A 25,596-nucleotide genomic window follows, 5' to 3' on the forward strand; every position below is an offset into this window, starting at 1 on the left:
ACTGCAGTCTGGGGTCAAAACTACACACACGTTCAAGTAGAATATGTGCTGATATTTAATAATCAAGTATATTGCAGTCACGAACATGCATGATGGACACTTTGATATCATAATTAATTCTTTATCATCTAGACTTTTAAGATGCCTTTCAAGAATATTCAGCTAGTTGTATTGGAAGTGGTGCTTCAAGACTTTATAGGCTATTCATTTTCAAACATAAACATTTTTAACATGTTTAAACATTATTCGTGTCAATACGGCCTACAACTTGCCTGATCTTTTAATAGAATGTCCGGTTTGTTTGTTTTTTATAAGGCCTATTTAAAAAGGTACGTTTTGCTGCTTATTTAAATTGCTTATATAAGTTTAACCAGCCTGATCTTATGAGAAAACGTAAGTATTTTACGTTTTGACAGTTTAGTGGCTAATTCGTACGAATTCGTACGAGTTCAGTCGTATGAAATTGTACGATTTTAAAAAGGAGGCATTGCACCAAACTCCACCCCTAAACCCAACCGTCATTGGCGGATGAGCAAATCGTACTAAATTGTACGAATTAGATCATACGAATTCGTACGAATTAGCCACCAAATCAAAAAGTTACGAATTGCCGTGAGATTGTGTTGGTTTAACAACACAATTATTAAGGTTTTTGGGGGGAAACTTAATTGTTTTGTGTTCAATCCAGTTCAATTTGTAAAAAAAACAATTAAGTTAACTTAATGTATTTGTGTTGGAACAACATGAAGGAATTTTGTGAAACCCAACACTTTTTACAGTACACTGTAAAAAAACGATATGACAAAAAGTCACACAGTAAAAAATACTTGGTTTCACAAAATCAATTTGTGTTGGAAAAACATGAAGGAATTAAGAAAACTCTCAAGAATTTGTATTGTTTCAGCTCATTTTAAATAAGTAGTTTGAGCAAACAGCAAACGTAATTTTTTGAGGGCATGACAGTATATTTTTATGTTATTTTAACTTATTTTAATAAGTTAATCAGGTTTCAATTATTTGTAACTTAATTTTTGAGCCAGTTTAATTAATGTGGTTGAGATGACTCAAATATGATTTGATTCTACTAAACAATTTATGGTATTTTTTACGGTGTACTGACTAATTATTTTTAAATTGTACATTTTAGTAAGATTTGCTCATCCCACAATAAGGGGTACACTGTAAAAAGAGATTTGTTGACTTTACTTCTAAAAAGTGAGTAAAATTGGCATTTATTTTTAAATTAAAGTTAAATCAACTTGACAGTTTCAAGTTACAATGAGTTCACTTACGTACATTGTTTTAAAGTAAAGTCAACTTGTTGCTTTTAAGGCAAATGATTTACACACATTAAGTAACTAATCCCTTTTCACTAATCACAGTGTATATTTTACGATAAATTTTATGGTAAATTAATTTATGGTGTCTTGAACCATGCCTAGGCACGATTGTCGCCGCTCCCCGCTCCCCTCTCCCCCTAGGCCTGCACTCACATTGCATTTTTTGCCTTCTAAGCCTAAGCACACTTATGTCATCACTAATGCAACTGTTCAATTAAACAGAAGAGAAGCGTTCTCGCTACATACAATGGAGATTGCTTTAGTTATATTGTTTTGTATTATTTTAGGTCATTTGATATGCAGTGACACAGTCAAATCTTTTGCTGAACAGATCCAGGAGGTTTGCTGAAAATGTCAGCTGACGTGCAGCGAGGAGTTTGTACCTTTAAAAAACCATGACAGTCCACGTTCATTAAAAAGTAAGCATGATTGCAAAATTTATATAAAATAGCCTCTTAAAAGTGATGTCGGGTCTTCAGTTTCGCACTCAGGCGCGCTTTGCACTCACACTACAAGCGTACCGCGCCAAAGCCAAACCAAACTGTGCTCTGGCAAACTCCAACCGGGACTGGGCCCGATTCAGAGCACTCACACTTGTTAAACGAACCGCGAAATGAGGGTCAAACATGCCGCCTGGGCATGGTTTGGATAGCCTAGTGCGAGTACACCCTTAGTTTTGACACAAATTTCCAGTCATTTGAATTGAGGGAAATAAATTTTGAACCAATTATGTAAAATCATTTTGGTTTGAATGCCCTTGTGAATTAATCTTGGAACACATTTTACTATTTTGGAGCCAATTAATCTCAACCACTTAATCTGGACAACCAGAATTCTTTCTGTTTGTTATTTCACTTCAACTCAAAACAACTGTTTAATAACACTTACTGTTGACTGAGACTAAATTCAGAATTAGCCTTAGTACAGTTACAGCTCACTGAGTAAAGCAACAAACATTCATGTTGTTAATTAAGCTGCCAACACCCAAAGCATGACTGCTACACTTCTGCAAGGCAGAACGCAAATAGAGAGTAATGCAGTTGCTTTTTTCCAGATGTGCCTACAGCACACAAGTTGAAAAAAATCTACATTTTTCAGAATGCTACAAACGCACCACACATCATATGACAAGAAAAACCTATATCAGCTTTACACTGTATTGATTATACACATTACAGAAATAATGGTAAATTTCTCCATATATAAAACATGCTACAGCAACTACAGAACTACAGCAAGAATTCACCAGTGGCAACAAATGCCAATGGAGGGTGAGCTTAGAAGTGTGCTGAAATTGGCGAAGGAAGCAGCACACGTTACATTTTCTTGCAGTTTTGCAATATATGCAATGCAATATATGCGCCACCCCTAAGATAACTTTTATTGTCAACATTATTCCCTCTTAATGCAATCCCATTCAAAACACTCAACTACACACCCACTCACCAGGTAGTTACACCAGCACAATCCCTTTATTTTGTCCAAACACAAAACGATTGTTAACTTTAGTTTTTAAAATAAATTAAAGTATATTGAAAATAAAACAATTAAACGGTCCAAAAAATGACAAGAATAGCGCTGTTTGTGCAACTTTGTTTAGTGCATGTAATAAGCTTAAGTAGTCTTAAGTTATTAGGTCTTAACTTAAGCTCTTAGTTATTATTTAATAACTCCATAAAATCATTTATAGGAGTTTTTATAAAGCTTTTACAGTAGCTATAATGAAGTTCACTCAAAAAAGTATGTTTGCTGTTTGTTCAACCTACAGTACTTATTTAAAATGAGCTGAAACAACACAATTCTTGTGTTTTTTTGGGGACTAAATTGTTTTATGTCCAATCCACATAAATTTGTAAAGACTAATAATTTTACTTAATTCCTTTATGTTGTCCCAACACAAATCAATTAGTGGAACCCAGCATTTTTTACAGTGTTCAGTAGTTTTTTAAAATAATATTCGCATTACTTCTGAATCAAATGTAGCTATTTATCAGTCTTAATATTAATGAATGCTTTATTACTTCATTATAAAGAGTTATGGCACCTCGAAACATTTGTTTACTCTGAACATGTATGTATAATAAATACATACACGACAATAAATAATACAAAACATCTAAAGATTTATTTGTTATTATACCTATTATAGCCCCTTTTTGCAGCCTAACCTACTCTCCCTGACAAAAGTCTTGTCGTCGATCTGAGTAACAAATAATAACATGACTTCTAGTTGATCATTTGGAAACATGGCAGAAGGTATATTTTTTTCCCGATGAATCGTCTGTTGAACTGCATCCCAATCATCACAAATACTGCAGAAGATCTATTGGAACCCGCACGGACCCAAGATTCTCACAGAAATCAGTCAAGTTTGAGGTTTGGGGTTACATTCAGGATGGAGGCGTGCAAGAGATCTGCAGTGTGGATTGCAACATCAACAGCCTGAGGTATTAAGTCATTTGTGCTGCCCATTACATTACAAACCAGAGGAGAGGGCAAATTCCTCAGCAGGATAGCGCGCCTTCTCATACTTCAGCCTCCACATCAAAGATCCTGAAAGCAAAGAAGGTCAAGGTGCTCCAGGATTGGCCAGCCCAGTCACCAGACATGAACATTATTGAGCATGTCTGGGGTAAGATGAAGAAGTAGGCAATGAAGATGAATCCAAAGAATCTTGATGAACTCTGGGGGTCCTGTAAGAAAGCTTTCTTTGCCATTCCAGATGACTTTATTAATAAGATATTTGAGTCATTGTACGGATGCAGTCGTCTAAACTCATGGGAGTCATATATAATATTAATGCTATTTCCACTGCCCCATGACTTTATATTTTATACTGTACATCATTTCTGTTAAGTGACAAGACTTTTGTCTAAGCAAAGTCAGACCTTACAGTCCTAATTAAATAATAAAAAATCAAGGATCATATTTTATTATGGTAAAATAAACGTAATCTAGGGGTCTTAATATAAGCCATTTCTGATACCAAATGATCAACTAGAAGTCAAGTTATTATTTGTTGTTCCTAAAACTTGGATAGGCGACAAGACTTTTGTCAGGTAGTGTATAGTTCCACCAATATTTTACTTGTTTCAAACCTGTTTCGGTTTTGTTCTTCTGTTGAACACAATAGAAGATATTTCGATGCCTTCAACAAAATGTTAGTGTTTTTAGTGTTCAACAGAGTAAAGAAACTCATAAAGCTGTGGAAGCACTTGAGGGTAAGCAAATAATGAGTAAATAATTGTTTTGTGTGAACTATCCCTGACACATGAAAATGTAATCCCATTCAAGCTTTGATTCTTCATTATAATTTTGTTTTTGTTTTTCGTACATTTCATCCTCCTACTGTATACACTCACCTTCATTCATTAGCTTTCACAGAGTTCATATTTGACAGAGAAATATAGTATTTCCCCTCTCCGCTCTACATATTAATTCATCCGCATGCTCGCTCACATCTCATTATATATATTGAGTTAGATTTATTGAGCTTAAACCTCTGTATTCCAGTGTAAATACGTGGTGCCACGCGCTGCCTTGGAGGGATTTGCCGATAGTAGAATGAAAAGCTTTCCTGCTGGCACCGAACCTTGTTTAATTAATTCACTGACTACAGCTGCATACATAAGCTCCCATGACTCACTTCTTAAATGACAAGGAAAAGCAGCACCCGGTGTAATCAGCAGTACCCAGCATGCTATGGGATCAGGACTCTGCATGTGTGTTAACTCTTCACACTAGAATGTCCTGACACCGAAGCAGATTACAGCCTGTGCTGCTCAGTTCATTTAGCAGTACTTGTGAAAGTATTTGTGAAAGCGAGAGGAGGCCGGATTGAGGAGGTTTTGAACACTGCACTGAAATTGCATCGCAGGAAAAGATGGTCAAAGATGATCCGCTTGCAAAATTTATTTTATTTATGTTGCTTTAGATTTTCTGTAGATTAAAAATGATATGAATGTAAATTGCATACCTTTATGCGATGTAATCTCATAAATTTTATTCATTTTTATATTAAAATATGAAGTAAATTCTCATAAAACTAAAATAGAAATTATTTTAAATGGCGCAGTGGGTAGAACGGTCGCCTCACAGCAAGAATGTCGCTGGTTTGATCCTCGGCTAGGTCAGTTAGCATTTCTGGAAGGAGTTTGCATGTCCTCCTTGTTATCGCGTGGGTTTCCTCTGGATGCTCCAGTTTCCCCCACAGTCCAAAGACATGTGCTATAGGTGAATTAGGTAAGCTAAATTGTACGTAGTGTAAGTGTACGAATGAGAGTGTATGGATGTTTCCCAGAGATGGGTTGCAGCTGGAAGGGTATCCGCTGCATAAAACATATGCTGGATAAGTTGGCGGTTCATTCCAGTGTGGCAACCCCAGAAATAAAAGGACTAAGCCGAAAAGAAAATGAATGAATGAATGAATGAATGAATGAATGTATTTATTATCCTTTATTCATTTTCCTTCGGCTTAGTCCTTTATTTATTAGGGGTCGCCACAGCAGAATGAACCGCCAACTATTCCAGGATATGTTTTACGCCACGGATGCCCCTTCAGCTGCAACCCAGTACTGGGAAACACCCATACACTACCGCCAATTTAGTTTACTCAATTCACTTATACTGCATGTCTTTGGACTGTGGGGGCACAGGAGCACCCAGAGGAAACCCACACCAACACAGGGAAAACATGTACACCCCACACAAAAACAAACGAGACTCATACCAGTGACCTTCATGTTGTGAGGCGACAGTGCTAACCACTGAGCCACCGTGCCGGTGCCGCCTTTATTATTCTTATTTATTACATTTTTTATTTTAAATTAAACACATTTATCGCGTATAATCCCTGGGTCCCTTACTTTATATCTGAATTTATATCTTTTATATCTTAATTTTATAGTTATAATAACTATAACTTTGGAATTAATTTGCCTACTGTAGCTGAAAAAAATCAAACATTTTAAAACAATTTATTGTCCTAGACTGAACAAAAAGTAGGTTTTTACGTAGAAACATTTTTCACCTCATTGCAAGTAAATTTCATTCACATTTTACCAAGAAATTATTTATATGACATTTCTGAAGTAGAAAGAACTTTTTTCTAATTTATTAAATACATCTGGAATCTTGCTTCTGCCACAATACAAATGTAAAAATAAATCATTTAAAAATCTATACAAATCTTATCTGATGATTAACTGCAAGTGTCCATTATCTCAAAATTAGAATGTTTCTCAAAATTAGCATGCGTAAACAGACTAATCTGATTCTAAACATAAGTCAGTGTGAGTTGTTGATGTGACAATGCCTCTGATGTTGCATTTTACACACGGCTATTGTAAAAATTGTGGAGTTTGCATGTACTCCTCGTATCTTCGTGGGTTTCCTCCGGGTGCTCCGGTTTCCCTCACAGTCCAAAGATATGCGCTATAGGGGTAGCCTAAATTGTCCGCAGTGTATGTGTGTGGAAGCATGAGTCTGTGGGTGTTTCCCAGTGATGGGTTGCAGCTGGAAGTGCATCCACTGCGTTAAACATATGCTGGATGAGTTGGCGGTTCATTCCGCTGTGGCGACCCCTGATTAATAAAGGGACTAAGCCAAAATGAATGAATGAATTTTCCAAAAACAGAAATTGATGCATTTTGTCACTAAAACCATGTCCTCTTGTGTAATACGTTTATTTTAAATGAGCAATTCCACTGAAAATTAAAATGAAAAGCTATTATAAAGAAATTGAATCAAGTTCTCAAATCTCATTTACATTTTCTTCACTGTAAAATTTAAACATTCTGATTAAAGAGCAGCGAATGAATCTCTCATTTAGATTTTTCGTTTGACCACATTAAATAACAGAGGTGTCACTTTAAAAATGCAGATCTATAATGAAAGCCTTCGATTGCTTTCCTAACTGTTTATGTTCATTCATTCATTTTCTTTTCGGCTTAGTCCCTTTATTAATATGGGGTCGCCACAGCGGAATGAACCGCCAACTTATCCAGCATTTGTTTTATGCAGTAGATGCCCTTCTAGCTGCAACCCATCACTAGGAAACACATACACACTTATTCACACACACTACGGACAATTTAGCCTACCCAATTCACCTGTACCGCATGTCTTTGGACTGCGGGGGAAAGAACATGCAAACTCCACACAGAAACACCAACTGACCCAGCCGAGGCTCGAACCAGCGACCTTCTTGCTGTGAGGCGACAGCACTACCTACTGCGCCACTGCGTCGCCCTGTTTATGTTCATTTAAGACAAATTTTGTTGTGATTAAAAGTAAACCCACCAAGATCGACATGTTTAGATATTATTATTATTATTATGTGTATATATCTGTTCAAACATGAACTCAAAACCCAGAGTGTCCACTTTTACTCTGCTTCAAATCGTGGGTACAGTATCAGTTTGGGAAAAAGCATCTATTTATGACTATAGAGCGTGTCTGATAGATCACGCACCGCTACATGAACTGACTGTTTTGTTTTTGGCGCCTGTAATGAAAAGGAAGAGAATCCTGCTGGTTTTATATATATATATATATATATATATATATATATATATATATATATATATATATATATATATATATATATATATATACACATATATATATACACACACATATATAAAAATATATATATATAAAATATATTTTAAAAAATCTATTGTGTTTTCATACCTAAAAAAAATTATAAGGAAAAATATTGTAAAAAATACTATTATGGGATGATTGCAGGATGGAATTGTAAAATAAAGTAAAATCTCGATAAAAATGGAAGCGTTGACAAGTATGACTGTGAGACATAAATATACTATATATAAACTGGCTTTTACTCTAACTCTAGCAATTCATTTCACAGTTCTTTATTTTCTTTGAATTCTGAGTGTTTTTTGGTTTATTTTTCAAATGAAAAAAAAAAGTACCTGTGTTGTAATCGATGGAAAAGAAGTTCTGAGGATTTCCAGCAGTGATTCGGTACGTGAGACGGCTATCTGAGGCCGTAACATCCGGATCCTGGGCTTGAACACGAACCACAGACACGTCTTTAGGAGAGTTCTCCATAACATATGGGTGGTAGATGGGTTCAGAAGTCAAAGGCGCATTATCATTCACATCCTCCACCTGAATGAACACCTCAATAGATGCGGAAAGCGGAACGACGCCTCGATCCGTCGCATATACAGTCAGCCAATAGGAATCCTGAGCCTCACAGTCCAGAGAGTCAGCGGTGTAAATCATTCCTGTAAGAACAGAGGGAAAAGAACATATTCAGTATCGATCATCTGTTTGATGAATTCAACAAGAACTACTTCACGCAGTTTGTGGGCTTTCATGACAAATTCGGTTTTTATGACACATCAACCGCTATCAGTTCTCGGGCTCGAGTGAGCCGGGAACATTCGGTTATTTTTCAAGCTATCCATAACTCGGTTTTTGTGATTCAACTACACATCAAAAGCGTCCAAGCCTACCATGAGTCAAACTTTGCTGTCAAACTTTATTAAAGCGTAATGTGCCTAACATTTTGAGGAGATTAAAGTCAGGCTGAAAGATTAATGTTTTTAGAGACACACACACTTCCAAAAAAGTTCAGCAGAGAGTTTCAAAAGCAAGAGCTGGTGTGGTATGCCTAACAAAAAGAAAGGGGGGAAGTGTAATTTCTCTTCACATTTTCTCTGGGGAAATTTACTCAACTGTCAACGATACCTGAGACCCACCTAAAGCAATTCAGAGAAAATGCTTTCTTGTGTGCGGAGCTTCGTTTTCTTACTACAGTCCACCGCCTACAACTCAATTGCGAACAGATTAAATGTGTAAAACATCTGCAATGAATTATTCAAAGTGGCAATGAGCGACACAGAAATCATTGTTATCAGGGTCACCCAGGCTAGCTGTCATGAAAATTATTTTTTACTAACTAATATTTACAGTAAAGCCTTTTTCCATACTGTGTGAATATAGCATATCTTGTCGATTTGTTCATTCCCTGTAGATTAGAAATGTGTATTATGAATGGAAATAGTAAAAAGGTGTGTATATATAGGTTAAAGACGAAAGATGTTTTAAGCATCAAAACAAAGAAAGTGTTTTTTTAATACATCAAGAGCAAAATATACACTATTTTACAATGATTTGCAGCAGATTCACACTAAAATATTTTTCAGATCAACAAGGTTATATACTTCAAGATGCTGTCAGGTGTGAAAACAATATGGCTATCATTCAGGTGATCATAAAAATTATCTTTTAGTAACTAGTATTTACTGTAAAGCCTTTCTCCATATTGTGTAAATATAGCATTTCTTGTAGATTTGCTCATTCCCTGTAGATTAGAAATGTGCACTTTAAATGGAAATAGTAAAAATATGTATATATAGGTTAAAGACGAAAGATGTTTCAAGCTTCAAAACAATGAAAGTGTGTTTTTTCATACACCCGAGCAAAAAATACACAATTTTATAGTGATTTTCAGCAGACTCCCACTGAAATATTTTTCAGAGTTCATGATCTTGTCTGGTGTGAAAACAATATGGCTATCACCCAGCCGATCATGTAATGTAATGTGTATTTATATAGCACATTTTTTGTGTATGCCCATACACCCAAAGCGCTTCACAATCATGAGGGGGTCTCTCCACACCACCACCAGTGTGCAGCATAAACTTGGATGATGTGACTGCAGCCACAGGACAACGGTGCCAGTGCGCTCACCCCACACCAGAGTGGGGAGACAGTGATAGAGCCGATTTTGTGGATGGGGATGATTGGGAGGCCATGATTGGTAAAGGCCGATGGAGAGACTTTGGACAGGACACTGGGGTTACACCCCTACTCTTAACGAGAAGTGCCATGGGATTTTTAATGACCACAGATAGTCAGGACTTCGGTGTAACGGCTCATCCGAAAGATGGTGTTCACTGACAATAGTGTCTTCTTCACTATACTGGGGCATTAGGACTTACACAGACCACAGGTTGAGTGCCCGCTGCTGGCCTCACTAACACCACTTCCCGCAGCAACCTAGTTTTCTCATGTGGTCTCCCATCATACAAGTTATATTTTAGTAACTAGTATTTACAGTAAAGCCTTTCTCAATATTGTGGGAATATAGCATTTCTTGTAGATTTGCTCATTCCCAGTGGATTAGAAATGTGTTTTATGAATGAAAATAGTACAAATGTGTATATATAGGTCAAAGACGAAAGATGTTTCAAGCATTAAAACAATGAAAGTGTATTTTTTTTAATACATCTGAATGTTTACGGTTTTCTTTTTATTTTTAAATCAGAGCAAAAATATACACTATTTTACAATGATTTGCAGCAGACTCCTACTAAATTATTTTTCAGATTAACACGCTTATATACTTTAAACTCCTGTCAGGTATGAAAACACTATGACAATCACCCAGGCGACAGGTAGCTGTGTAAAAAATAATATTTTAGTAACTACTTTTTACAGTTCTATTTACAGTAAAGCCTTTCTCCATATTGTATGAATATAGCCTTTGCTCATTCCCTGTAGATAAGAAATGTGAATTTTGAATGCAGGTAGTTCCATTTTATGTATAGCTCATGGTGAAAGCATCAAAACAATGAAGGTGTATTTTTAATACACATCAGAATGTTTACTGTTTCCTTTTTTTAAGTCAGAGCAAAAACATACACCATTTTACAATGATTTGCAGCAGACTCCCACTGAAATGTGTTTCAGCGTAACAAGTTTATATGCTTAAAAATTCTGTCTGGTATATTCTGAAAACAATATAGAAATCACCCAGGCTAGCTGTCATAAAAAATATATATTTTAGTAAATTACAATAAAGTCTTGCTCCATATTGTGTGAATATACACTAAAAATGTTAGCTTAAGGCAGCTTATTACCAGGTTTTTGTTCTGTAATATACAACACCTGGTGGCTCCTCCCCTTTTTGAAAAAACTGCCAAAAAGCATTTTGCTTTTAGCACAGCTCTGCCAGTGAGAGTGATTGAGCTCAAACGCATCAAATAAAAAAACGTCTTGAAGGGTCAGGACATGTCAGATCCTATACAGAATTTGATTGGTCAGAAGAGTTGAAGAGAAACTGAAATACAAGGTTACATCAAAACATTGTTGACCCATTTAGGTGAAAGTGACAACCTTCAAGCTTTGCATTATTATCTTATTTTCTAAATGTGAATTTTGTCACTGTTTTGGAGCACACTAAATTATAGATAGGTTATTCTTAAGACTAACATACTGATAGGAACGTCTATTATTTTGATTTCATGGGGACTTTTGATTTCAAGCCATGTCTGGTGTTTTATGAAAAGAAAAAAAAACATTTGATGACATATAAAAAAACTATTTTTAAAGATGCTCCTCGGCTGTGCTTGCTTAGATTGTAGCATTATTTCTGACATACTTGTACCTAAAATGAATGCTTGCACATATATTTATGAATATTCTGGGTTTGCCAAGATAAATGACATCATGAAGGTGGTGCACTGGGTAAAGAATCTTGAATCCTCTCCTGAATTTTTGACATATAGGGAGAGGAGACTTTCTGTCTTCAAATATCTGTATACTGTTATTTTGACAATTGTAATCCTCGAAACCTTTCTTGTTTCCTTGCCGCTTTAGCTACTGTATTTGGTCTGCAATGACTTTTTGGAAGTGCCTAGCAACCCGAATGACAAAAACATTACACTGAATGACAATACTTCCACTTCAGCATATATTCAACTAGGCACTAGGATATTCATCAAGGTGCTTGAGCAGTAAAATTATTCACAAGTTTCCACAACCTCTGCTTATTTTTCAAACAAATCACACAGTAATATTAAAATAACTGCTTGATCCTCTTATACTGTAACCTCTAATCAACCACATATTCATTTCAACAGTCTGCTGTTTTATTTAATGGAAAATAAAGACATAAGCACAAACAGGACATTCATTTATTCATTTTCTTTTGGCTTAGTCTCTATTTCAGAGGTCACCACAGCAGAATGAACCACCAACTATTCCGACATATTTTTTCGCAGCGGATGTCCTTCCAGCTGCAACCCAGTATTGGGAAACACCCGTACACATCCATTCACTCAAACTACAGACAGTTTAGTTTATTCAATTCACCTTTAGCACATGTCTTGGGGGACTGTGGGGCACTCGGAGGAAACCCACGCCAACACGAGGAGAACATGCAAACTCCACACAGAAATGCCAACTGAGGCGACAGTGTTAAAAACTGTGCCACCTCACAAAGAGGACATTGAAGACATTATCTAACCATGCACATTATTTAAATGCCAATAAACAGGGTTTCTGCATGTTTCACTTTTTTTAAGACCATTATAAAGCAAATTTCAGACTTATACAGGGCTAAACGCTAAGGATTAATACAAGTAAAATACATGGAGAACTTCCAAACAAATGTCATTGTAAGGAAGATAATTACACCTTAATGGTAAATGGAGTTAAATATTTAACTTTTGTTAAAAGAATTATTGGCGATTGGTAGACCCGATTGGGTAACTTTAGACAGAGAAAAATGAAGGCCTGTTTGAAATGATTTAAGACATACAACACAAAATTTCAGGAAATTAAAAGACCTTTTAAGGCCTAAACTTTTTTTTTTTTTTAAGACCCCGCAGACACCCTGAACAAATGGTTTTGCCATGTAATGTATAAAGGACTAATGAATTTTAACTTTTCAGTTTTAAATAATTAAACATTTTGTTATCAACGTTGAAACAGTTGACACATTATGAGCATTTATTTTAGCTAATTTATTTAAAAAATAACAAAAAAAATAAATTTGTCATATTGTACATGACTGTCAGTTCAATGCATTAATTTAATTTAAAAACTAAAAAAGTTTAAAATTAAACAACTATGCCTTTCATCTTTGAATTCTTCTCTTAACTGATAGTTCACCTAAAAAATGAAAATGTAATCATCCTCAAGTGGAATTTCTTCAATCTGTAGAACACAAAAGAAGACATTTTGAAAAAAGCTGAAAACCATTAACTTCCATAGCAGGAAAATACTATACAAGTCAATGGTTTTCAGTCTTTTTTCAAAATATCTTCTGTATAAGAAACTCATAAATGTTTGAAACAAGTAAAGGGTGAGTAGATGATGGCAAAATTTTCAGTTTTGGATAAACTATCCCTTTAATTTATTAGCAAACAGTGAGAACGTTTACATGGACACCAGTAATCCAATTTTAATACGATTAAGACGATACTCTGATTAAGAGTCTACAGTAAACAGTGATTTTTGATTAATTTAACCCAATTAAGGTCATAATCGAACTAAACAGAAATCGAATTAAGACATGTAAAGTATTCTGATTTTAGCCGCATTACTGAAGTACAGGTATCTAATCACCGCAATCAAACTATTACCATTGTGTAGAACTTTCACCACATTTTGCGATAGGATAGTGTATACCAGGGGTGTCCAAATTCGGTCCCGGAGGGCCGGTGTCCTGCAAAGTTTAGTTCCAACCTCAATTAGACACACCTGAACCAGCTAATCAAGCTCTTTCTAGGTATACTAGAAACTTCCAGGCAGGTTGTGTTGAAGAAAGTTGGAACAAAACTATGCAGGACACCGGCCCTCCAGGACTGAGTTTGAACACCCCTGGTCTATTCACGCATGGCTGTTTGACACTATTCTCTGCACCTACTGAGTCAGTAAAGGACCACAAACACGTTCATTGCAAACTGCAGAGGGTTTTTTTTTTCCAAAACGGCATGCGATATGAAATTCCATTGAAGCTACACACCTCCAGCAGTTCATCCTCGCATCCGATACCTCAGTTTGTCACTAAGGGCATGCATGAAACATTCCTGAATAAAAGTGAAAGTGCCAAACTGCAGTTAAAGTCGACAAATTAAAAATGAAACACCTGAAATTACATGAAACTCTGTAGGAAATGTGGATAGCATGGTGACGCAATGACGTTCATCGAATTATGTGCTCTAACATGTAAAACGGGATCATAATCATTTTATTGTCTTATTCAGTTTAAGGCAATAGAAAAATGATGATCTGATGTCCATGTAAATGTAGTCGTTGAAAGTAATTAAGACTAATTTGCCTAATTTAGATGCTAATAATCAGCCAAAAGTCTTAAAATACTATTGTGAAGCACTATGCAAGATGTATGTGGCAACACACCCATAAATGATCAATGGCCATCTTCTTCAAAGCAATTGCAAGTGACCTACATTAAGAGAGTATAGAGAAAACATTCTGAAGTGTGAAAAGTGTGAGAACAACATGAATCGTCAAACAGTCTGTTTACACTTTAGGTGTAACACAGTACACTGTGCATCGGACATGATTGCTGAGTGGACAGATCTTTAGCTAGTGGCGTCCGATCCAAAGTGACATCTTGGACATATCGCCAACTTTAGATGGGCTGGGAATCCCACCGCGGGCTACAAACGGCTCCGCTCAGAGACTGTATGACCTTCAGGTCTTCAGCGCAGCAAATCTAATCATTCCTGACCAAAGTGCTGCCTCTGCCTTTCTGTGATTAGCAGCTCTTCGACAATGCATCACGAACACATGTAAATACGATCGCTGATGGGAAGGGGCATCGCTGACAGAATGACCCATTTTGTGGCAGTGCAATGCAACGTCGATCGGTCAACCATAGCACAGAACAAAAGCAGTCAGCCGTGAAGCCATTCGGCCGAAGGGATTCCAGCCCTCACAGCCACCAGAAGCTAAAAAAAAGAAGAGTATACTCAGTGCGCAGGTCCTTGATTCTTACTCAAACCTTAAAAGCACTGAGAAGGACACCCGAGGGGACAGAGACACAAAGGATATGGGTGGAAACTGAAAGGTTCCTCAGTGAGCTAATGCTGTGTGACGGGTCAGTTCGCCTGAAGGAAACATACTATGTTCACCATACACACCTTCAGAGCAAAACAACCCCACTTCACGTTATTTAACTTCTCAGTCAACCGGTTAAGCTGAGCGAAAGACCACACTAAAGGTCCTGTTGGACTGGATGAAAAAACAATACAATTATACATTTAGTCCTGGTTCACTAAGTGCTCACACACTAACCATTTAAAGGGGTCCTGAACTGCCTTTTTGTTTGCACTGTTTTCATGAGGCCCACTTATGATGTTATCTAGACTTTATACTGTACATAAAAAAGGATAAATTTACATAAAAAGTAAAAAAAAAAAAATACTTGTCCACTCTCTAGCATATTCAGCCTTATCAGAATACACCTGTTGAATTGATGTGGTGGATTGCAGGCTCAGGTGTAAAAGGCACACTGCTTGCCCACCGATGTTTATTGCATATGACTGATGGCCCACTTCTTTCACAGATAGAGTAGATGCTAGGGGTGCATAATATACCCAGCAGGCACACAACGTCATGATAGGTTAGATTTAGGTTGTGATGTCAGGTGACCAAAATTCAATGTCTAGGCAGTGACGTCCTATAATGTCATCAAATGATGTTGATATATGGTTGATTTTTAGGTTGTGTTGGAAAGTGACCAAAATCCAACATCGAGCCAACATCTTAAAACATCATATTGAGGTCAAATACTGATATGTATTTGTCAGGTATGGCAACCAAAATCTAACGTCTGATAGATGTCATAGTAGTAACATCCACCAACGTCAAGCTGTAACGTCATTAGATGTTGATTTTTGATTGATTTTAGGTTGGACATTGACGTCAACCCGATTTTTATTTCCAAACAAAATGCAACGTCCCCACGACATTGGGGTACAACGTCAATCTGACGTCATGTTGACATCCTGTGCCTGCTGGGTTTTATTTTAGCATCATTCACAATAGACCCTTTTCCCATTTAAGGGTTTCACAGATGTCATCATAGTTGGGAAAACTTAGAGCGCAGAGGTAGAGTACAACAAATATTTTTTTTTACATTCTTATTTGCTCAAATAATACACGAAAAACTCTGCGATGATGTTATAAAGATTTTCAGAAAAAGGAATAAAATTGTGTGAGACTGATGACGGCAGCCAGAGGAGAGAATAACGTGAAGTTTACTGTCCTGTGCCATAATAGCTGCATTAGAAATACCTTGCACAAGCAGTAATTCTTTTTTTGTAATATAAAGCAAAGATGATATACTACATACATAAATACATATAAATGTTCATACATTTAAAAAAAAAATCTAAATAAAAACTTTCAAGGATTTAAGATGTTGATGACCGTTAAATGCATCATAACAGGCTTGTGAAAAGGGTCCATAGTCACATTGCAGGATATGCAATATTGAGTCTGGATTGTAATTTATAATCTTCATGGTTTTTTTTTGAGGCCTTTGCGAAAGTATAATGATTTTAAAAGCATTCAGGCACAAAAAAAAACTACTGTTACTTCAATGATTAATTTTACGGAATTATTTTTATTTGTATTATTCAATTACTGTACCTATTGTTAGACTCAGAAAAGAACAAACACTGTTTGTTTCAAATGTATTGTATTTAATTGTATTATTATAGATGGTTTAATATATTTTATGCAGATGCACTTTTCTACAGAATCATCCCAATCAGTCTAAAATTATTTATTATTTCCAAGTAGAGATATTGAATTCATCTGGTAAAAAGTGTGTTCATATCGCGATATATATTGCAGAATAACAAAATAAAGCATCATATTTTTCCAATATCATGCAGCCCTACTAGATGCTGCTGTGATTTGATTTAATTTAATAAAAAGACATACTGACATATTAAACAATAACACAGAAAACAAGAATGAAGCCATAATCAAAAAAAGCTACTCACATTTATGGGGTGTAACATTACTGTCATATTCAGTATCATCTGCACAGCATCATCTTTCAGTCAATCAGACTTCCCTGTTTGTAAACAAATCTACAATAAAATTAAGTTTAAAAAAGGATGCAGATTGTCTTTAAAAATAAAGTTCATCCACTTTTAGCATTGGGATCAGAAGGAAGGCAATTCTAATGATGCAAAGCACTGAGCAGAATCATGTTGCCTTTGGTTCAATCTTTATCATTTGGTTGATAATTTAACCTGCATTGTCTCTCTTATTATTTACTACCTACTGCAGTGTGAACTAGTGACTATTTTAAATAGGAAGTGATGTAGAAGCAGGTGGTGATCTTTTTTTTAGGCTGAAAGTTTTGTGTTCTGAAACTATAGGTTGTTGACCTCTTATATGTCAAAAGATCAGAAAATATTGATTTCTCAGTTCATGACCCCTTTAAAACCAACCCCAAAGATACAAAACAGATGGATACATAAACTTTTATGACATGTACATAAAAAATGACATCAAAACCCAGAATACAAATTGGCAGCAGGTTCTTTCAAGATTTTTCTGTGGGGTTGTATAATGAAGCTTTCAGAGTTCAGAGTCTGTGGTAAATATAACTCAACAATACCTGAACATTTTGTTCTAAAACAAAGACTAGAACCCAAGCATTTAGATCTAGAAGCCTGTCACACAACATGATGGCTTAAAATCCACATTTTCATTCATTTTCCTTTGGCTTGGTCCCTTATTTATCAGGGGTTGCCACAGCAGAATGAACCACCAACTATTCCAGTGTATATTTACATTATATACTTCCAGTCGCAACCCAGTACTGGGAAACACCCATACACTCTGACATTCACACACACACACACACACACACACACTCAAACACTACAGCCAATTTAGTTAATCTAATTCACCTATATGTCTTTGGGCTGTGGGGGAAACCAGAGTACCCAGAGGAAACCCATGTGAACTAATGTGAATTCCACACAGAAATGCCAACTAACTGGGACTCGAACCAGTGACCTTCTCTGTGAGGCTACAGTGCAAACCACTGAGCCACTTTGTTGCCCAAATCGACAATTTAATATTTTTAATTTACTCAATCTATTAAGGCATCGCAATGTGTGCATTTGCAAAATATCACATAGCAGGATGTGCACCATAGGCACCACAGATTGAATTTGTGGTATCTTTGTCACATAATAGAGTAAATGTTACTTTAATAATAGAGTGAACGTCTTCATTTTTGTAAAGACAGAGCTCTTTTACGTTTGATCGTTCAATTTCTGTACCTGAAACTGTGAGTCTCCACAAAAAAAAAAAACATAGAGGACTGTTTATTTCATTTGCACCTCTGTTCTATTGCATTTATCTTGCTCGTCATGTTTATTGTATTTTATGCATACACACTCTCTTGCAAAATCGCCCCAATCATTCTGAAATAACAAATCATTTCCAGAGCTATTTAAGCTATCTGGTGAAATTGTTTTGATATTGCAGAAAAACAAAATATTGCAACGTCAGTGTTTTCCAATGTCACACAGCTCTACTCATGAACTGAAAAACCCCACTTTAGGACACAAAGGTTTTTTTGTATACTGTATATAGTTTACATAGTTTATATAGGCTTAGATTAAGCACACACGCTCTTCTAGACCTTTGTGATATTTACTTCTGTAATGTAAATGTATAACATATTGAAACAATTTGAATAATGAAAAGACTATGAATATGTTATAGTGCTACCTTGAATTATGATATGAGCTTAAAAACGTTTATATGCAGATTTTATGCATGACTTAATCAAAGAAGCCCATGCTGAATTCAGCAGACTATATCCGTAATAGGTACTGTAGAAGAGTATGTTTGCTACTCTGAATGTCCTGAATTAAGATCCTTATTATGCACATGTAAAAAAAATCATTCAAATTAACATTGATTGGTTCTTATGTTCTTTGATTAAGCAAAATGATTCAACTTTAAGATCAGATTGAGATTTAATATCTAAGCCCTATAATGCAGTAATGTTAGCAGCAGGTTATCAAACTGAAAGACTTTTTATGATTAGGTTTCATTAGATTAGCAAAAGCCAATCAAACTCACACTTATATTATAAGCATTCTGAGCTATAAATAAGAGTCTTTCACAGCCCAAACAGAAATGAGGGTTAAATGAAAAGTGTACCAAATCATCTAGATAGTTCCAGTTAAAGTGAAGTTGATGGATGGAGAGAAGGTTCACTAATGAGCCGTTTCCTCTGCTTTTAAGCATGCTAGATTTTTTTATACTGCGATAGGAGTAAATTGGGGTGCAATTCAGCCTGAAATTCAGCCAAATGTACTCTTATTACATTAACATCTTGTGGGTATTCAGGGAATACGGGAAACAAAGCTTTTCTTTTCGTAGCTAGTTTTACAGGAGTAAACAACATCTGAAATGTTAAAAGATGTTAAAAATGTATGAAGTTTGCTTTTTACTATCCTAAAAACCCTTGACACAGATAACAATATATATTTTAAGCACAAAACTCATTGGTCATCATATCACATTACATCCTTTCATCATATTGAAAAACCTTTCAGGGAAACTGCAGTATAAATGTGAAAGTCACACAAGCAATGTCCACTCACACTGAGAATACAGCGATCTGCTTCTATACACTCACACTCTGAGAAACTACATCAGTCGAGTCAGAAGTATGACAGATGGCATAAAAAATGACACAAGGATCCAACGCTGTCTAGAACAGGACTCTACAGACTCAAGACATGCTTTCCACAGTTTGATTCAAAGATTCTGGCTTTGAAGAAGAAGATGTTTTGATGGAGTCCCACAGGTTCTGGTGCTGAGAATCAGAAATTGTACAAAACACGAGTCTTGTCCCTGCTCAAATTAAAGAGACACAGATTTACACTAAAAGCCTGATTTTGTAAAGCATTTGAACGCCAGATCCTGATTTGCAGTCGCAAAAGTGACTAGAGCAATGCAAATGATTTGACATGCTGCAATTGGCTTTCAGCTCATTGTGAATCGCAAAACCACTGATCATGTCACTGAAAACCACACTAAACCCATCTGCTTCCTTTTCCTTTACAAGCCATTGCTTTTAGCATTTATCATTATTCATGAAAGTCATTCAACAGGTGTGTGTTACGAACACCAAGGACTGCTTATGGAGCTAAAAAGGTAGAAAATCGGTGGCACGTCCTTCAACTGTAACAAACTTAAAAGTATGATTATGTGTTTTGTGGTTAGCCACATCACAAAAAGGCCCCAATTATCCTTTAAGATCTAGCAAATTAGCCATTTCAAATGCAAAACACATTGACACACATGCTATTTAGCTTAATAGCAGATGTTTTCCTGCAAATAAAATGACAGCCATAATGTAATTTCGAAACGTTCAAAACATTCGGTGGCTCTGCCTTAATTAGGACTTCCTTAAGAAAAAATAACAAAAGTTCAAATTTTAAGATGGAAACAATCAATAATATTCATAATTTGCCAGAATGTAAAACATAACCAAGCAGAACTAAGCCACCGACTCATCCTTCATGTCTACAATCAACATCAAGCGCAGTTCTTTTCACACCGGGCATCTTGAATTACCAGGAGTTCACAAGCATAGCAACTAAACATGCTGAAAAAGCACTTTTCCTTTTCAACAAATCTTTTCCCTGTCCTTTTCATATTTTAATTCTGCATCTTTGTTACGGCAAGAGAGACGTTTCCTTTGTATGCCATGCAGGCATCAAAAGGAAAACCCTTGATAGCTCCCCTGAATTACAATCAAAGTTCAAGAAGTCTGTAAGAGGATGTGGGCTTGTGGTAAAGATCTCTGACTCCCATATGCTCCAAAAATATGTTGTCTTTCAAAAAGCTAAACAGAATACATCAGTCTTGTGGAACGTGTGAGGATGTGTAGCACAAGCAACCCTTTGTGCAGGTGTCTGAGAGATTTTGACATAAAGGACTTAACCTGACTCTGGAGAAAAAGAGGCCAAATCTCAGAGGCAAATTAGAGCTGAACTTGTTTCTCGACAGGCGTCTGAGTGAGAGTGCACTCTGATTTATTTCCCAAAGTGTGGGTAGGAATACCAATGCCTGCTCAAAGCAGCAGAGCGCTCCGACGATAAGGCCTTCATAAATCCCACCAGCCTTTTTAAGTTCACTCTTGCATCTGAGCAAAGAGACTTCCTATATCGGAATCGCTCTACATATACAAACCTCCATGCCGAGTGCATCTCGACTGGCGACTGAGATCAAGTGGCTTTGATTTCTGCTCGCTTGGAAGTCTATTGCATGAACTGCCCGCTTTCAATCATCGCAAAAGTCCAGTAACAACAACGACTGACAACACACCACACACAACCTGGTGTCTAAATGGATATCGGTAGAAGGATGTGTAGTGAGTGTGCTGAGCCAATGCCACTGTCCTTTCTTATCCCAAAGGTTTTACTTTGAAGATGAAAGACAACTCTTATTCTTTTGTATCCGCTTCCCCTACAACTTGTCTGTTGCTGCTGGTAGGGCATTCAATTCTCTGTGGAAAATCCATGCTCATTTGAGGTTCTGGCACAAACGTGCACCACTCGCTTACTTTAAACAGGGGCCTGATTAACAGGCTCAGCCTAATTAGCTGACATGTGAATGGAAGACCACAGTTACATCTCACTGCCCGTTGTAGTTCTGTAATCAATAGTCATTAGTTGTAATTAATAGTGAATCTGGCACCGCACACAAGCGCTGCGAGTAACTAAGCAGTTTTTCTTCTTCAATATTGCAAATATCAGACCTCACATAAATGATTTTGAGGCGCAGACTGTGAAAGATCACTGTTTCAAACCACACAGAGGTTAAGTCCCACCTTTCTGGGTGAGCGGTCTTTTCCAGTGGCTGCAATTTCAGAGGCAATTGTAGACTCCGAGCACAAATTCATTGCCAAGACAAATAACGTCACAGTGACCTTTTAATACCATTCAGTCAGCACACTGCAGTAAAATGTTAAGGCATAAATTCACAGGTTTTGTTTTATCGTACGAGCATTGACTCAGGACTGGTTAGTCTTCACAAAATGTAAAACATAGCAGACAGCATGAGCAAAACGCACAAAAAGAATCAAGTTATACATACCTGTTTCTTCATCAATGGCAAATCTTCCGAGGCCACTTCTAGCATTAATGGAGTATCTGATCACTCCATCTCTGCCCTTGTCATCATCCTGAGCAGTCACCTGGAGGACACTTGTTCCATGACGAGAGTTTTCTTTTACAGAGCCCCTCACTGCAAATTCAGAAAAGTATGGCTCATTGAGGTTCTCATTGACATCAATGACTTCCACTTCAAGATAAGACTCGGAGCGAAGCTTGACTGGGAAACCCAAGTCCTCTGCAACTAGTGAGAGATTGTAAAACTGTTGCTTCTCATAATCCAGGTCCTTAGCCACCTTAATAGCACCACTTTCAGAATTAATCTTAAATGTTCCATTGAAGTCGTTGGGCAGGGAGTATCTCACCCATCCACCAGATCCGATGTCCGGGTCTTGCGTTTGCAGCCAAGCTATAACTGCACCTATGGGAAGGTCTTCCAAAACACGGCAACTGTAGCTCTTGGGAATAAACACAGGAGCACAGTCATTTACATCCTCAAGGTAGACTCTCAGTGTTGTCTCTGAGAACATCTGATTCCCTCTTTCTGCCTTATCTGTAGCTTGAATTTTGAGAGTGAAATCAGAAATGGACTCCCTGTCCAAATGACCAGACACATAAACAGAACCAGTCTCGCTGTTTATGGAAAACAGAGGGGTGTTTGTTAACAAGGTGTATGAAATTTCACCATTCACGCCAAGATCATTATCTGAAGCTGTGACCTGGATCACTTCTGTGCCAGTGGCTGCGTTCTCTGTTACAACAGCAGTGTAGCTCTTGAGGGAGAATTCTGGGCTATTATCATTCACATCCTCGATGTTTATGGTTAACAATCTCCAGCTGGATCTCTGTGGAATGCCCAAGTCATATACAGTTATGTTAAGGAGGTATCGGTCTGAACGTTCACGGTCCAGTGGCTGATAGATGTATATTAGGCCAGTTTCTATGTCAATATTAAAACAGCTGTCACTGTTCGGATCTGATATGGCATGCAGGATGCGACCATTGTAACCTGTGTCACCATCATTTGTGTTCACCTGAAGGACACTGGCTCCCACAGGCATGTCCTCACGAACTACAATATCTGATGGAAAGGATTCAAACTGAGGCGTCTGTTTGTTGACAGAAAACAGATCTGTGTAGCCTTCCTCCACTTTGGATTTGCTAATAGCAGTGGCTCTTTTTAGAAGTTTCTCAGCTAACTTTTGTGCAACTTTTGTGTCTCGACAATTAAAACTCCTTGCTGGCATACTGCCACGGACTAATGATATATTTACAAATGTGGGTTCAGAGAGCATCTCACCATCTGACGCAGCTATTTTCAAGTTGAACTGTTCAATCCTTGCACTCATTGCACTGAGGGGTCTTTTCAATGACAACATCCCAGAGTCTGGGTTAAGACTGAATACATCTTGCTCATTTCCGGACACAATTTCATATTTAACCAATCCAAGCTCATCAATATCAATGGCAGACATTATGATGATGGTCTGACCAACAGGAAAATCACGTCCTATTGCACCTTTACATGACACACGCTCAAAAAGGGGTTGGTTGTCATTGATGTTCAAGACTTGTACAGTAACATTGACCTCACTTTCTCGTCTGTAAGGTGAGCCCCAGTCAGAGGCCCGGACAGCAAATACATACGTTTCCAAGGATGATTCAAAATCCAGTTCTTTGGATGTCATTAGCTCTCCTGTAGTTTGGTTGATGATAAACGGTAAGGCCTGAAGGCTGGCTATACTGTATGTTATGCACCCATTCTCACCTTTATCATCATCCACGGCTGATAGAGTGAGAATGACTGTGCCAATGGGAATACTCTCATTCACAAAAACTTCATAAAATGTGCTGGTAAATATTGGTGACTTGTTGTTAGCATCCTCAACCTTGATCTGCACTTTTGCTGTCATGCCACTCACTGTCTCCATCACCTCTAAATTAAACAGCTCCTGGCTTAATGTGGTAAACTCTTGTGCTGTCGAGATAACACCAGTAAGTGGATTAATTATAAAAAATATTGAATCAGAGGTCAGACTTAGGGCGTAGCTGACAACTGGCAGTCTTGGAGATATCCTCACAGTTTCTACAATAGTCCCTGGTGGTGCAGTCTCAATAATTGAGGTTTTGTAATTTTTCCTTTCAAAACTCACTTGCACAGACTGTGGCTTTTTCACTAGGAGCTGTACAGTCTGAACGCTCGAAAATCTTGGTGGTGTGCCTCTGTCTTTGGCTTGAAAAGTGAGATTGCAACCGTAAGGAAATTTATCCCAGTTGACAGGCTCAGACATCTTCAGCTTGTACTCATTTCCAAGTGGAGCTCTGTCAAGGACAAACTGCTCCTGAGGATCACCTGCAATAATGGCAACCCACTCTATTTCTCCATTGGGTCCTTCGTCCAAGTCTTCAACAGTAACAACAGCATAAACTGGCTCTTTGTCTGATATTAAAGGGTAAAGTGCAACTGCAGTCAGTGTTGGCGGAAATTCATTGATACGCAGAACACTGATCACTAGTTTGGCTGTACTGCTAATGCCGCTGTTCCCATAAACCTTCATTCCACGATCCACTGCTAAAACTTCAAGGTCAAATCTGCTCTTTTTATCTGCATTGGGCTTAGCTGTGAGTGATACCACCCCGCTGGTTGGGTGGACAGCAAACTCCTCAACGTCTTCTCTGAAGAAATAGTAAAACTCGCCATTGGAACCGATGTCTGCATCAGTGGCAGTCACCTGAGCCACATTCGATCCCAATGGAGTACTTTCTGGAATATTAATGGCATAGGAAGTGGGAGAGAACAAAGGTCGGAGGTCGTTCATGTCCATAATTTGCACATTAACTGTCACAGAAGCCTCCAGCCCCCCTCCGGCAGTAGCCCTCACAGTTAATGTATAATTATCCTGCACTTCCCGGTTCAGAATGGCAGCGCTGCCACCGCTAGTCCGTATGCGGAGAAAACAAAAGTCCCCCAACATGAATTCCTCAACCTGAAACAGCCCCTCATCGTCCCCAGATTCAATAGAATATTCGATGTCTAATGGGCCCAACTTAGACAGAACAATCCCCATTTTAACATCAGTCCTAATGTATGTCCGAGCTGCACAGTTCTCATAAATGGTGGCATTGTAGATGGAGCTGGTAAATTGAATAGAGGACGACCCAGGCTCCTGTAGTTGCCCCAAACTGGAAAGCAGGTGGAGGAGCAATAAGGAGAAACTGGTGAGACGGATCCTCATACTGCCCCCAGGGCAGCGGTTTATAGCCATGCCATCATCCAGTTACCCTGCAAATAAGAG

The 25,596-nt window shown here is 37.4% G+C and overlaps 1 protein-coding gene across 1 annotated transcript in view; it reads right to left on the reverse strand.

The window, feature by feature from the left end:
- The window catches only part of LOC130236827 (protocadherin Fat 3), a 102,601-nt gene extending 77,029 nt beyond the window's left edge, over positions 1-25,572 (reverse strand). Inside the window, exons 1-2 of the mRNA XM_056467596.1 lie at positions 22,284-25,572; positions 8,279-8,596 (exon numbers count right to left, since the gene is read on the reverse strand). Of these exons, the coding sequence (XP_056323571.1) occupies positions 8,279-8,596; positions 22,284-25,566 (3,601 nt within the window). The 5' untranslated portion in view covers positions 25,567-25,572. The remainder of the gene's footprint in view (positions 1-8,278; positions 8,597-22,283) is intronic.
- Between the last annotated feature and the right edge of the window lie 24 nt (positions 25,573-25,596).

Source organism: Danio aesculapii, chromosome 10 (genome assembly GCF_903798145.1).
Source record: "Danio aesculapii chromosome 10, fDanAes4.1, whole genome shotgun sequence".
Taxonomy (NCBI): Eukaryota; Metazoa; Chordata; class Actinopteri; order Cypriniformes; family Danionidae; genus Danio; species Danio aesculapii.